The sequence below is a fragment of the Quercus robur genome, chromosome 3, assembly GCF_932294415.1.
Source record: "Quercus robur chromosome 3, dhQueRobu3.1, whole genome shotgun sequence".
NCBI lineage: Eukaryota > Viridiplantae > Streptophyta > Magnoliopsida > Fagales > Fagaceae > Quercus > Quercus robur.
The window spans coordinates 7,210,559-7,226,433 of record NC_065536.1 but is presented as its reverse complement, the minus strand read 5'-3'; the positions used below and the strand labels follow the sequence as shown (position 1 = coordinate 7,226,433).

The 15,875-nt window shown below is 41.9% G+C and overlaps 2 protein-coding genes across 2 annotated transcripts; one reads left to right on the top strand and one right to left on the bottom strand.

Moving 5' to 3' along the window:
* Positions 1-2,467: 2,467 nt before the first annotated feature.
* LOC126719158 (pectinesterase-like) lies at positions 2,468-3,639 on the top strand. Its single transcript, XM_050421743.1, has 2 exons — positions 2,468-2,795; positions 2,948-3,639. The coding sequence occupies exons 1-2, from the start codon at positions 2,468-2,470 to the stop codon at positions 3,637-3,639; spliced, it is 1,020 nt and encodes a 339-aa protein (XP_050277700.1).
* Positions 3,640-14,215: 10,576 nt separating this feature from the next.
* On the bottom strand, positions 14,216-15,146 carry LOC126716888 (uncharacterized). The gene is made up of 2 exons (XM_050417927.1): positions 14,965-15,146; positions 14,216-14,881 (listed from the first exon to the last, which is right to left on the bottom strand). Exons 1-2 carry the CDS (start codon positions 15,130-15,132, stop codon positions 14,348-14,350), a joined length of 702 nt encoding a protein of 233 aa, XP_050273884.1. The 5' UTR covers positions 15,133-15,146; the 3' UTR covers positions 14,216-14,347.
* Positions 15,147-15,875: the final 729 nt, after the last annotated feature.

The window sequence follows — 15,875 nt, the reverse complement described above, 5'->3', positions numbered from 1 at the left end:
GTATTAACTACCCCTTTATGGTAAGGTAAACCTTACCCCCTCTCTTTAAGGAGTGAGGGCTGTTGCCACTCTGATCTCACCACCGGTTAGGCATATGGAGCCTTCGAAAAGCTTGTGTTAAGCAAACAGTCATGTCACAAGATTTTCGAGCAGAACCATTTACCTAGTTTAATTGTATGGAGCTGACCGTCCTAAGCACCAAACACGCCCAAAGTTTGCAGCAAGGAAACAGGAAGGTTCCTCCTTCCCCTACCTATATGAATCCTATAGCATCTTTGAATAACCATTGCCTTCTTGTCTTATAGCATTAATACCAGATACCACTAGGGAAGATGTGCAAGCTATCCCTGGCACCGTTCCTGCAATAGCAGGGAAGTGAGGCGTTGTAAGGTTCAATGGTCACTTACGCAATTATGCTTCTTTGACCTATAGGCAACTGAAGCTGTATAAAAATTAATGTATTCTTAAGATTACCTATTCCCACTAAAATTTCAATAGATCCTCTTGTTAAAACCAAACCCTATTGGTCCATGATAAATCAAAGCGCATCCACAAACCCAAAAACACTTTGAAGGAGTGGGGTATATAGGGTCAAAAAATAAAAATGAAAATAATAGACCTTGGTACCAAATCTCCATGGATACGTTGATTTGGTTGGAAAATTTCATGTTTTTATTTAATTTTTGTTTTGGGCCTTGTTTTAAGGTGTTAAAAAAAATAAATAAAATAAAAAAAAAAAACTTTCTTCCGTTTTTAGTCTCAAGAAAATCTAAATCTTAAAAATGATAGAAATATTTCAAAATTTTTTAAAATGTCCATCCTAATAATATTCTCAAAACCTTCAAATTAACATCATTGAAACCTTCAAAATTAACAAAATATTGTAAGTTGAAACCTAAAAAACACAAAAAATAATTCAAAAATCCCTAAAATAATCAAAATATCCTTCTAAATTGATAGAAATAAACAATGAGAGAATTTGTAGAGTCCAATAGTTTAGACTTCACAACAAGACAGTCTTGAAAGGAAAGGAGTAGGCAGATAATAATGGTAGGCGGGCTTATTGTTTTTGGAAAAGAAAAAACATTTTAATTTCTTTATTGTTTAATTTGTTTATAATTCTATATCCCACGAGCCTTTGAAAGTGTAAAACTAAAAAGTCCTCTCTTTTTCTTTCTTTCCTTCTTCAAAATAATCTACCATTTAGCCCTATAAATATTGTTTTCGATGGCTGCAATTTCAAAAGAAATCATAAAACTTTTTCTATAATTAAATTTATCTCAAATTGTTACAAAAGTTTTTGCGATACAATTGCATAAATTTATGCCATATGGCTCTCAACAAATCTCATAATGTAAGGCATACCGAGTTACTAACATATTTGCACACTAACATAGACAAACATATCTATTTCACATAATGAAGATAGAAATAAAACAATTAAATTTTGATAAATTCATGTTAAAAAGTTTTGCATTTTCATTTAAATCTCACTCATGACCCTTGTGCATTAATGTGTTAATCACTTAGTCTATCCATTTATCCATTCTGTTTTAAAAGACTTTATAAGACTGTAATTTTTCCAGGTATTAAAGAGAGATGTGAATTTAACCTAAAATTATTCTTAAGCATGTTGACAACTTGATATTTGCTGAAAATAATTGCAAATTTGCAACTATTGGATCCACTCAAGCAATGATATTTCTAGAAATTTTAATCAATTTTAAGTGAAGATGTGGCAATGTTCAATTTGGGTGCATTCATAAATGCATTTACATTATTTTTATTGGTTGATTTTTAAGAATCGGTAGACCGGGTCACATACCTATGACCATTACATTCATTTTGTTTTGTATAATTGATGAAGTGGTGCTAATCATTTATCACATTCAATTTATGGTTTTCAAGTAGCTTTTCGTAATGACAACTCTTATAAGTTATTTTTAGTGTATGAAAATTGACAAAGTCAATGCTTAATAGTTGCATATTTCTCTAATATGATTTCTCATTTTCGTGCTAAATGTTGCACAACGTACACATACATGTGCACTAAAAATAAACCATCCCCGACAACACAATACCTCAAAGCACCCACAATTGTGTCCACCCATGGCTAAGAATTCACACTCTCCACTGCCAATATGAACCACAGCAAAACCAACTCAAACTGCTAGCACCATATAAACCACTAAGCTAAATTGCAAAACAAATGAAATAAGCCATCTACACCGAGGAATTGGTTAGTAGGTTATTTACAACAACTAATAAGTTGTACCATGGTTAAATTTAAATTATGGTACAACTATATATTAGGTTATAAATAGAGCACTTGCATTTCATACTTGCAATCAGTACTTGTTTGTTTGTTTAAGCTCTAGTTTGTGTTTTTGATTCCTAGTTTTAGCTCCCCCCTCTTTGTATCCAAAAAAAAAAGAGAGAAGGTTCTAGCTTATTTTCTTCTGACTCAATGGCAATACATATTGTTCGTCTACCTCTCTTTTTAACTCTATTGATCATTTCATGTGTCAATGTTCAATCTTACAAGCCCAATGTCACAGTTGCCATTGATGGCAGTGGCAACTTCAACACCATTAACGAAGCCATATCAAAGATTCCAATAGGCCGTAACAGTCCATATGTTATTTTAATCAAACAAGGGACATATAATGAAGCGGTTTACATAGCTCAAAACATGTCTAACTTAGTTTTAATTGGAGAAGGCATGGAAAAGACTATTGTTCAATTTAACAAAACTGCAAAACAAGGTTATGGAACTTCAGGATCAGCTACAGTAGGTAAGGTTTTATTCTCATATTAGTCGTAATTTTTTTTTTTATTTAACTTTGCATGTAATGTTGTAAATATCTATTAACACATGTAGTTGTTGTTGTTGTTTATTTATTTTTTTAACACATACTGATTATTTCATTTATATTTCTTCATTTAGATATTAGCGCCAATGATGTGTTTGTTAAAGGTATTAGATTTGTGAACAATGCTGGACCTGATGGTGGCCAAGCTGTGGCTTTGAGAGTAGCCGGTGACCGAATTGCAATTTACCAATGCTCCATACAAGGATACCAAGATACGTTACTGACAGCATATGGTATTCATTTCTTCCGAGAATGTGAAGTTTATGGCACAGTAGATTTCATATTTGGGAATTCACGAGTTGTCTTACAGAATTGTGACATTTACGTGAGGAAGCGTACGGAAGGCACTGTGAATATGATCACAGCTCAAGGTCGAGGACAAGTGGAAGATACAGGAATAGTATTACACAATTGTTCCATTAAGGCTGACAAAGATCTTCAACCTTACCCACAAATCAAAACATTTCTAGGCAGGCCGTGGTATAGTTATTCACAAACCATTGTCATGGAATGTTTTCTAGACAAATTGGTTGACCCTGAAGGATGGCTTCCGAACAATGACAAGAAAAGCTTATCCACTTTGCATCACGTGGAGTATGCTAATTGGGGCCCAGGAGCCAATACAACAGGAAGAGTTAAATGGCCCGGGTATCATATTGCCAAAAATTCTGAAGAGATTAAACATTTTACTGTTGAAAATTTTATTAATGGTACCCAATGGCTGCCAAGTGTGGGAGTTCCTTTTGTTGGTGGTTTTATAAATTAAATATTGTATGCATTGAAAAGGAAAATATCAATTAAAGAAATTATATATATATATCCACACACACACATATATATATATATATATATAGGAAAATTCTTAGGTAGTCCCAGAGTATAGTGAAATGATGCTCCTTCCTTTCACATTCATGGTGGACCTTACTATGAATTTAATGAACGGATCCCACCATGAATGTGAGAGGAGAGAGCACCATTCTCCGTACTCCAGGAGTACCTAAGAATTACTCATATATATAAAGAATTTGGTCCTTCCTGACTCGTTGCAACACTTTGACTCCATGCAGATTTTATTTCATTATTTTTCAATCCTTGACTTCTATTGTTTTTATCCTGATGGATATATTACTTTGTGAACTAACCAAATGTCATCTATTGCATGGAGAGTTGACTAAAAAATATATGAATAAATATTAATTTAAAAAAAAATAAACTAAAATTTTTTATAAGGTTAATGGGAAATAATAAACACCTAAACAAGCACTAACAAAAAATTGTTTAGTAATTTTTTAAGTAGAAAGCATTCATATATATATATATATATATATATATAAAGTCAAAATTGAGAGAAAATCCAATGAAATCCAAGATTGAAGTCTAATTTTGTGTCTTTTGTCGAATCAATTTCTTAATTTTTGTGCAAGTACTTATCGTTCATTGCAACAATTGAGAATTTTGTTATTTTCATATTAAATGTGACACCACTTTCAATACAAAATACTTCTTTAAAAAAAAAAAAAAAAAAGGATTCTATAGCATATTGAGCTTTTAGTTTTAATTTTTTAAATTTATTTTCATTGAATAAATATGAAAACAATTTTTTGAAGGAAATTGTAGACCGAATGTTGTTGCAATAATGTATTGCTTCGAATGATTCTTTGGCAATAAGATATTGTTTCAACAGTTTCGTTGCAATAAATACGAAGTACAATTAATTGAAAAAACCTATTGCAATAAAATTTTTCATTGCAAAAAGTTATTGTTTTAAAGTTTTTTATTGCAATAAGTTATTATTGCAAAGGGATTCATGGTAATAACATGTTTCTAAAATTATATTGGTGGAAAATAGGGTTTTACCTATTGCAACAACATATTTAAGGCAATAAAGGAGTTTTGCATATTGCAAAAATTTATTTTAATGTGATATCAATAATTATTAGTTACGGTTAGTAATTGTTTTTCTTTATTGGGAGGAATGTGTGTTTGTGATTTAATCCAGTAGATAATTGGTTATTCCATGAGTGACCATATGTTGCATATTGTGGTATGAGCTCATTAGTCTCATCAATTTTCTAAGTCCAGTGAGAGGGAAAGTTATTGTGTACTCCGTTTCACATGAAGAGTGGGTCCCACACATAGGTCCACGCTAATGTAAGGTTATAAATAGAGCATTTACTCTTTGTACTTGTAATCCTTCTTTGTATCCAAAGACAAGAAAAAAAAAAGTTCTAGTTTATTTTCTTCTAACCACCTTTTTTATTTTTTTTATTTTATGGAAATACATATTTTTGTCCTAGCTTTCATTTTAACTCTATTCTTTTCATGTGTCAAAGTTCACTCTTATAAGCCCAATGTTAAAATTGCCATTTGAAAGCTCGGATTTGTGCTAAAACACAAGAGCTTATTTAGACCTCCAATTAAAAATTTCGGCTAGATTGCTTTTACTCTGCCTTAAACTAAGTGCGGAATAAGAGTATATAAGCGCAATAAACCGATTGTACTACCCTAAGCTATATTCATCCATCATCAACAATAAAATGAAAGCTTAAAGAGTAGAGAAGAGAGATGCAAACACAAGATAACACCAAGACGTGTTATCGAAAAAGAAATCGAGAAACTTGGCGAAAAACCTCTCCGTGATCCTCCAAATCGAAATCGATCCACTAGAGAATAAAGTTGGAGTACACGAATAACAAAAGACCCTCCAAATCTAGTCTACCCCATGTACTAGAGCCCTCCAAGCTCCTACAGCCAACAAACTTCTCGAAATCTTGTCTTCTCTAACTTTCCGGATCCCGCAATTCAGCCCAATTACATCTGCTAATGAATGACTCATTCTAATGCTCTCCAGTAGCACCAAAATCTCACTTAACACTCAGAATGGGTGTGGTAAGTATTTTGGCTGGCAACCTCTCAAAGATCTAGAGATGGAGAGGTAAGAGTTTGAGAAAAACTACAAGGAAATGTGTAGATGATTGTAGGTATAACAATCTCTAACTCTCAAGTGTATTTGCTAAGGTTTTCTCTCTAAAAAGCACTCCCTACAATTCGTGGATAATGAGGGTATATATAGTGTGGGTAAAGACTTGGTAAAGCAAACACAGCTTTTTGCCAAACAGAAACTTTTGCGGGTCCTTCACGAGTTGGCTCTTCTCGCGAGATAGTCACGAAATTGACAGCCTGGCATAACTCTTCATCTTCCAGTCATGTGCTCCAAACGTGGCTTTTTCGTGGGTTGCTTCTCGCGAGCTAGTCGCGAAATCCACTAATTCAATTTTTGAAGCTTGATTCTTCACCGATCTCTCACACTTATCCCTTACACATAAACCCACATACATATAGGGAAAATGATTGAAGAAATTACAATCAAATTTGGCATGAAATTAAAACCAACACAATATAGTTGGAAATCACAACTTTATAGAAACTAAAAACGCATTTATAGGCAGCAAACTTTAGAACCCAAATGGCATTGATTTGAAATAGAAAAAAATATTCCCAAAATCAAAGCTAATCTACAAAAATTTGTTAAACCGAATCAAACACATATGATTACTATAAACATTTGGAAGACAATTCACAATGAAAAAAAAAATTGGTGAGTAGGCTTTAATTCCCCTAACCTACTGTACTTTAGTTTAAAGTCCTCATTGGCAAAACACCAAATATCGAAACTCCACATCTGCCATCACGAAAAGTAAAATCATCTACTTGGATAATAAAGTTAGGAATAATTCTGTGAAATGTGCTCCCTTTGTAGTGAAGAGGCTTCTCATTCTCCACTGTTATGAGAGGGCTCATCAATTTTGAAACAAAAAACATAAAAGCTTAATGGCCATGGTAATAAACTTAAATCATAAAATGGCACAGCGCAGGGAGAAATAATTCAAAAATATAGAAGTAGATTTCATGTAATTAAAAATATAAAAAGGGAGCAAAAGTTACTTGGCTGCCCATGCAAAGAGTTTCCTTCAAAGAAAATAAATGCAAAAGTCAGTAACTTCCTTTAACAGTGAGAGATATAAATTGAGATGTGTATAAGACAGCGGCTTCTAGTTTACTTGGGAACCATACCTATAGTTTTAGGAATTGTATTACCAAAGATGATGTACTATGTAACCCAAACGCAATAAAATAAGCGCACAATGCATTGCAAGGTTGGTTATCTTGCTAAAATAAACATTGAGGAACCTTGGAAGTTGGAACAAAAGGTAGGTAATTCAGTCTTTAATTTGAAACTCTTATGTTACTATACATTCTGAAGATGATAAAATATTGGGCATGATGGGCTTACCTTAATGGGCCTGACGGATTGGGTCTCTTGGGCCTGCGTAGGTATGGTCCCAGCTTTGAAGGCCCATCACTACTGACGCAGCAAGGGCCCATGATCCGGTAATGAGAATCCTTGCTCACCACGTTTGGAAGAATTGGGAATAGAGTCCCACATTGAAAAGATGTGGGAACCAAAAAGGGAAAGTCAACCCCTTATCACTATAAAAGGCGTAATACCCACAGAAATCGAGGTATGCTTTTATGAACCCTCTCTAACGCACTAAGTAAAACAGAGGAATTCTAACTTGACCGTCGGAGAGTCTTTGGCCGGCACCACACCGGTGCTCTCTGAAGGATTCTTTAGTTTGTTTCGTCGTGCAAGTTCAATTCGAGTCGCGAGTACGGTGTGACCCATTGGTGACGGTTTTCGACGTCATCAGTTGGCGCCGTCTGTGGGAAACGACGACCGGGTACGGTAACATTTCCTAGATAAAGGAGTTACATGGTACTCACGCGCTCGATGGCAACCACAAATGACGTCCAAGAAGAAGCTCCTACGACTGCCCTTGAGAGACAGGTCAAGACGCTCGCCGCAGCTGTGGAGCGCCTCACCAAACAAAACCACGACCTGACGGAACAGCTGAATCAAAAGAGTGCAGCCGTGAATAGCCAAGGAGAAGATCAAGAAGGGAACAGTGAGGAAAGGAGAAATAATGACGGACCACAGGAGAGTAACGCCCCGAGCAAACAAGTGCGACGGGACGCTAGCATCCCCTCAGTGACGGACACAGCTCCACAACCCATCATCGCAGAGATGCAGGCGATGAAGGAACAGATGGAAGTCCTGATGAACGCTCTCAAGGGGCGAGTGTCCAGCGATCTCGACGACCTTGTCAACCGGACTGACTCGCCATTTACGGCGTCCGTCAACTCCTTCCCCCTGCCGAGTAAGTTCCGCATGCCGAGCATGGACAGTTATGACGGAGTCAAGGACCCCCTCGATCACCTAGAGACCTTCAAGACCCTGATGCACCTCCAGGGAGTGGCGGACGCAATTATGTGTAGGGCATTCCCTACAACCCTGAAGGGCGCGGCAAGGATTTGGTTCAGCCGGCTGACACCAAACTCCATCGGCACCTTCAGGGAGCTGAGCGCTCAGTTCACTACACACTTCATTGGAGGACATCGGTACAAAAAATCCACGGCTTGTCTGATGAACATCAAGCAGAGAGAGGAGGAGACGTTACGGGCCTACATATCACGCTTCAATAAAGAAGCGCTCACAATCGACGAAGCCGACGACAAAATATTGGTGGCCGCGTTCACAAACGGGCTGAAGGGGGGTAAGTTTTTGTTCTCCCTATACAAAAACGACCCAAAGACAATGTCGGAGGTGCTTTACAGGGCCACCAAGTATATGAACGCTGAAGACGCTCTACTAGCAAGAGAAGACAGACCGAAGAAAAGAGACAGACAAGAGGATCCCCGACAGGACCAGGGGCAAAAAAAAGGACGGATGGGAGATCGAAGGGACGAGAGACGTCCAAAACCCATGGGTGGAAGGTTCACAAGTTTCACCCCGTTGACCGCTCCGATAGACCAAGTCCTAATGCAGATTAAGGACGAAGGATCCCTGACGTTTCCGGGAAAGCTGAAGAGTGATCCCAACAAAAGGTCAAGAGACAAATATTGCCGCTTCCACCGTGACCATGGTCACGACACTGCCGATTGTTACGACTTGAAGCAACAAATCGAAAACCTTATCCGACAAGGAAAGCTGAAGAAGTTCGTCAGCAAGGAAAGAATGGATCAACCCCAACAAGAACAACACCCCCGTCGAGAAAACGAGCGGCCAAGGCCCCCAATAGGGGACATAAGGATGATAATTGGAGGAACAGCTGCGGCCGGATCGTCCAAAAAGGCTCGCAAAACGTACCTTCGGATGGTACAGAATGTCCAGCTGGCAGGCACGGTACCAAAGATGGCAAGAAGGGAAGGCCCCATTATCGGGTTCTCGGAAGAGGATGCAAGACGCCTACACCATCCACACGACGATGCACTCGTCGTCACCTTGCGGGCAGGCGACTACAACATCCACCGGGTGTTGGTCGACAACGGTAGTTCGGCCGACATCATGTATTATCCGGCATTCCAACAAATGAGGATTGATAGAGAGCTGCTAATACCGACAAACGCCCCGCTCGTTGGTTTCGGGGGGAGTAGGATCTTCCCTTTGGGCGCCGTCACGTTATCGGTGACGGTAGGAGACTACCCCCAACAAATCACCAAGGACGTAACATTCTTGGTGGTCGATTGCTCGTCAGCCTACAATGCTATTATTGGACGGCCCACTCTCAACTCGTGGAAGGCGGCAACATCAACATACCACCTGATGATCAAGTTCCCAACGGAGTATGGGGTAGGAGAGCTACGCGGAAGCCAAATTGCCGCACGAGAATGCTACGTAGCTATGATGGAGGTGGAAGACCAGATCCAGGCCTTGAACATAGAAGAACACCGAACGACGGCAGAACCTACTGAGAAGCTAGAGGAGATAACTCTCGACGGTTCCAATCCAGACCGAACCACCAGGATTGGAACGCTTGCAAAACCCGCAATCCGTCAAGAGCTCGTGGCTTTCTTGAGAAGCAATAAGGATGTGTTCGCCTGGAGCCATGACGATATGCCAGGAATCGATCCCTCGGTCATGGTACATAAGTTGAACGTGTTGCCCTCGTTTCCACCCGTCCGACAAAAGAAGAGAGTATTCGCCCCGGAACGAGACCAAGCAATAGCGGAAGAGGTCCGCAAACTCCAAGATGCAAGCTTCATCAGGGAAGTCTACTACCCCGATTGGCTGGCGAATGTGGTAATGGTGAAGAAAACGAGTGGCAAATGGCGGATGTGCGTGGACTTCACCGATCTTAACAAAGCATGCCCCAAAGATAGCTATCCCCTCCCAAGGGTCGACATCCTAGTGGACTCGACGGCTCAACACCAATTGCTAAGCTTCATGGATGCTTTCTCGGGTTATAACCAGATCCGCATGCACGAGGACGACCAGGAGAAGACTTCGTTTGTAACCAGTCAAGGTCTCTTCTGTTACAAAGTAATGCCATTCGGTCTGAAGAATGCAGGGGCAACATACCAGAGACTAATGAACAAGATGTTCGCACAGCAAATCGGGAGGAACGTCCAAGTTTATGTCGACGACATGCTGGTGAAGAGCCGGAAGGAGGAAGACCATTTGGAAGATCTCAAGGAAACATTCGGCACACTCCGATCCTACAACATGAAGCTCAATCCAGGAAAGTGCGCGTTTGGTGTAACGGCAGGAAAATTCCTAGGATTCATGGTATCTCAAAGGGGGATTGAAGCTAACCCGGACAAAATCCGAGCCATAATGGAGATGGCCCCCCCGAGAAACGTGAAGGAAGTACAGAGCCTTAACGGCAAGGTAGCGGCATTGAATAGATTCGTGTCGAGAGCGACGGACAAATGTTTACCTTTCTTCCGAATATTGAAAAAGTCATTCGAGTGGACGGACGAGTGTCAACGAGCATTCGAGGAGTTAAAAACCTATCTATCTTCACCACCTCTACTGAGCCCCTCGCAACCAGGTGAAGAGCTCTTCCTCTATTTGGCCGTCTCCACTGTGGCCGTCAGCGCGGCCTTAATCAGAGAGGAGGACAGGGCACAGAAGCCCGTGTACTACGCCAGCCGGGCGCTCCGCGGTGCCGAGGAAAGATACCAACCTATGGAGAAACTCGCTTTTGCGTTGGTCACGGCGGCTCGCAAGCTCAAGCCCTACTTTCAAGCCCATACCGTGAACGTAGTGACCGACAAGCCCTTGCGAAGGGCACTAAGTAATCCTGAGGCCGCAGGTCGACTGACGCTGTGGGCAATAGAATTGAGTGAGTTTGACATCAAGTATCGTCCACGTGTGGCCATCAAAGGACAAGCTGTAGCCGACTTCATAGCTGAGTTTACGCATGACGCGGACAAGGGGGCAGAAGAACCCCCCCAGTGGAACATCTACACCGACGGATCATCCAATAAGCGAGTTGGAGGAGCCGGCATAGTATTGCTGTCACCTGAAGGAGACAAGATTGAATGTATGGTCCGTCTCGACTTCCCCATTACCAACAATGAAGCAGAATACGAAGCGGTAGCAGCAGGACTCGAACTAGCTAAAGCCGCCGGAGCTGAAAGTGTGGCCGTGCATTGCGACTCTCAAGTCGTCACCAATCAAGTAAACGGAGATTATGAATGCAAAGGGGAAAGGTTGAAGAGATATCTTGATCAAGTAAAGGCGAGAGTCGACGGGCTAAAAGCAACGTTCGTCCAGATCCCCAGGGGAGACAATGAGCTCGCTGATCGGCTAGCCAAAGCCGCTTCAGCAGAACATATGATAACACCGGGTAATGTACTTCCCTTTGTTCAAATCTTTCCGCTAATAGACCCCGACAACATGCAGGAGATACGCTCCGAAAGAAACTGGACTACGCCGATAGCTTCATACTTAAAGGACGGGATATTGCCTGAAGAGAAGGAGGCAGCCAGAAAGCTAAAAGTCCGAGCGGCAAGGTTCGTCTTGATAAAAGACATTCTTTACAAGAGAGGTTTCTCCCGTCCTTACCAAAGATGTCTCGGGGTTGAAGAGGCAGACTACGTGATGAGGGAAGTACACGAAGGAATATGCGGGAACCATTCTGGATCGCGGTCGTTGGTGCACAAACTGTTACGAGCTGGATATTACTGGCCGACCATGCAAAAGGATGCTGAGTCCTATGTTAAAAGATGCGACAAATGCCAGAGGTTCAGCAATTTTATCGGACAGCCAGCTGAAGAGCTGACCCCCATAACGGCTCCATGGCCGTTCGCTCAGTGGGGACTGGACATCATGGGACCTTTCCCAACGGCGATAAGGCAGCTAAAGTTCTTGGTAGTGGGCATTGACTACTTCACGAAATGGGTAGAAGCGGAAGCCTTGGCCACCATTACAGAAAAGAACATTAGAAGTTTTGTCTGGCGGAACATAGTATGTAGGTTTGGTATTCCTAGAGTCCTTGTCTCAGATAACGGGAGGCAGTTCGATAACGGCCCCTTCCGTGATTTCTGCTCACAACTAGGAATAAAAAACCACTACTCATCCCCTGCCCATCCTCAGGCTAACGGTCAGGTTGAGGTCACAAACCGATCCTTGCTAAAGATTATCAAAACTCGGCTCGAGGGGGCAAAGGGCATATGGCCAGAAGAACTGCCAAGCATACTGTGGGCATATAGGACAACGGCGAGGACTCCGACAGGAGAGACACCGTTTCGACTGACCTACGGGAGCGAGGCAGTCATCCCAGCGGAAGTTGGGCTCACGAGCTACAGGGTTCACAACCACGACGAGGGAAGGAATGACGAATCCATGAGGCTACAGCTGGACCTTATAGACGAGGTCAGGTCGGAAGCAGAACAGAGGATCGCTAGATACCAGGATCGCATGTCCAAACATTTCAACTCCCGGGTCCGACAAAGAAGCTTCCAAGTTGGAGACCTCGTACTCAGGAGGGTCATGGGTACAACTAGAGACCCTACACAAGGAAAACTCGGCCCCAACTGGGAAGGACCCTACAGAGTTACGTCGTGGAAAAGGAAAGGGACATACCACCTGGAGACAATAGACGGAGAAAAGCTACCACATCCGTGGAATGCCGAGCACTTGAGGAAATACTACCAGTGATAGCGACACGACAACCAGTTTCTCTTTTAAGACTTTTTGGGAATTATTAACTTTTATTGGCACTGTTTAACTATTTTTGCTACAATATTGTCGTGCCTTTTTTAAGCCCAAGGGGGCAGGCACTTTTCCTTTACGCATTCTACAATCAGATGCAATTTTTGATCTTCTACTTGAATGTATGTCATTGCAATTGCCCACAAAAGTTAACGGAAACGATAGAAGTCCGCAAGATGGACGGATTATCCTACAGGGACGATCCCACTAAGTCCACAAGGTGGACGGATCATCCTACAGGGATGATAACCATAAGTCCACAAGATGGACGGACACAATATGAAGTCCACAAGATGGACGGATCGTCCTACAGGGACGATCACCCTGAGTCCACAAAGTGGACGGATCACTAAGGTGGTGAAACATAAGTCCACAAAGTGGACAGATCACTAAGGTGATGAAACAAAAGTCCACAAAGTGGACGGATCACTAAGGTGATGAAATATGAGTCCACAAAGTGGACGGATCACTAAGGTAGTGAAACATAAGTCCACAAAGTGGACGGATCACTAAGGTGATGAAATATGAGTCCACAAAGTGGACGGATCACTAAGGTGGTGAAACATAAGTCCACAAAGTGGACAGATCACTAAGGTGATGAAATATGAGTCCACAAAGTGGACGGATCACTAAGGTAGTGAAACATAAGTCCACAAAGTGGACGGATCACTAAGGTGATGAAACATAAGTCCACAAAGTGGACGGATCACTAAGGTAGTGAAACATAAGTCCACAAAGTGGACGGATCACTAAGGTGATGAAACATAAGTCCACAAAGTGGACGGATCACTAAGGTGATGAAACATAAGTCCACCAAGTGGACGGACCACTTAGGTGATGTGACATAGGTCCACAAAGTGGACGGATCACAAAGGTGATGCAATTAGTCCACAAAGTGGACAGATCACAAAGATGTTGAAATACATGAAATAAAGTCCTTGAGATGGACGGACTGTCCTACATGAAATAAAGTCCCAAGGTGGACGGATACAATAGATGGACGTTTTCGCAAAGTGGACGTATACTGGCTACGTTAAAATTTTCTACAAGTCCATTAAATACGCGATATATTTAAAAGTGATGAACAACGCCACAAAGTGGACGGTCAGCATAATAAACCCCTCAAAACAGACGGAGAAGGAAAATCCTCACCGATGTAAATGCTCAATCAACACAAGATAACAAGTCTGCAATGTGGACGGATAATCACAGATTAACAAATATTCTCACAAAAATAATCCCTCAAGAAGGTAGACGGAGTTTTAAACAGAGCACCAAACAATTATAAAAAGCATGTGAACTTTTAAGCCAAAAGCCCCAAAGGCAAATGTTCAATACAAAAAAAGGGACGGATTGTCTTAAAAAATGAATAAAAAAGAAAGACGGATTGTTCACAAAATAAAGTACATATGCATCAATCTTTCTTTTCTTCAGCATCTGGGACATCCTTCGACGGGGCGGACTCTCCGTCTCCCTGAGCAGCACCGTCTCCAAAAAGGTCCTCCGTATTTTCGGAGGCGACGGGGAGGGCAGAAGTCTGGGCTTGGTCCTCAAGTTTGACCATTGTCAAGTCCAGCTCTGGATAAGCCTTCTTGACTTGACGGAGGGAATCATCGAATCCTTGGAGGAAGGAGTCCGACAGCTCGCCCAAACAGGACTCCGAGCATCGGTACTCCTCGACGGCTGCCACTTTAGCCTGACGGATCTCTTCTTTGAGTTGTTTTATCTCAGCTTCTTTGTTCTCTATGACCGTCAGCGAAGTGGCCGTCTTCTCCTCAAGCTCCTTCCTCGCCTGCTCAGAAAGCTCCAGCTTCTTCTCCATCTTGGACCTCCATCTCTGAAGTTGTCCGAGCTCTTCCTCCGTCTGCTGCGCCTTCGCGCGCACCCGGTCCAAGCTACTCTCACGGTTGAGACACCGGTCAAGTAGTCCCTTCATCATGACCAAGGACTGCAAGTAGAAAAGAGACCGTCACATAATGTAAGTAACAGGAAGAATGAAAAACAAAAACTTATTTGACAAACATAACCAACCTGAGCGACGGCGAAGAGGCCCGTCTCCCCCATGGCCTCCGTCGAATGGTTTCCCAGGTCTTCATAGTCTTCTGCCGTGATGATGGACGACAGTTTCTCCAATGCATACTTGGAGTCATCACGAAGAAGGGAAGGAGGTCTCTCTTGCTTACCGTCTGGGACCGCCATCAATCCTTTGCCCTTCCCCTGCTTTGCTGGGGTGACGGCCTTGTTACCCTCAGCCATTAAGCCAACCACAGGTTCAAGAGAGACCTTTGGTTGCTTAAAGGGACGGTCGGATTTTGTCGTCAGTTTCCTTTTAGGGACTGAAGCTGATGCCTTAGGAACCTCCTCGCCGGATTCCCTCTTCTTGACGGCTTGGGACTTGATCAAAGCTCTCCTCTTTGCGTCATCCATCTCTGCAAATAATGACGGATGAAATTAAAACAAAATAAAGCAAAATAAATGACAAAGTAAAGTTGACGGGCTTACGTTTGTGAACTCGCTCGTCGTATCTTATCGCTTCTTGGGTGGGCTCAGGACCGTCGCAGTACCAATGTATGGTCCTCGGGTTCACCAACTTCGCCCAAGTCCTTTCCTCCGGCGTAGTCTTCTTGCAAACCTTTTCAAGGAAGCTAAACTCCTCGAGGCTGACTTGTGGGCGCCGTCTACCTGCAAAGAAAGATGATCAAGATATACACATATAACTGGACGGATATGAAAAGCAACACAAAATTTAGACGGATGCATACGCGTCTGATTTATAACTGCCCAAGTTGTGTCGACGGGCATGAACTCCGTCTCCCCTGGATGGTTCATCCATCTATCACCCTCCAGAAAGAAGTACCGACTCTTCCAGTCTCTATTTGAGTCTGGGGTCTCAAAGATCACCTTCAACAAGGGGCTCCGACTGGCAAAACTGTACATCCCCC

Coding starts and splice junctions, on each gene's coding strand:
- LOC126719158 (XM_050421743.1), top strand. CDS start 2,468: ATGGCAATACATATTGTTCGTCTACCTCTCTTTTTAACTCTATTGATC. Junction 2,796..2,947: donor TTCAGGATCAGCTACAGTAG/GTAAGGTTTTAT, acceptor TTCTTCATTTAG/ATATTAGCGCCAATGATGTG.
- LOC126716888 (XM_050417927.1), bottom strand. CDS start 15,132: ATGGCGGTCCCAGACGGTAAGCAAGAGAGACCTCCTTCCCTTCTTCGT. Junction 14,882..14,964: donor GCCTCTTCGCCGTCGCTCAG/GTTGGTTATGTT, acceptor TTCTACTTGCAG/TCCTTGGTCATGATGAAGGG.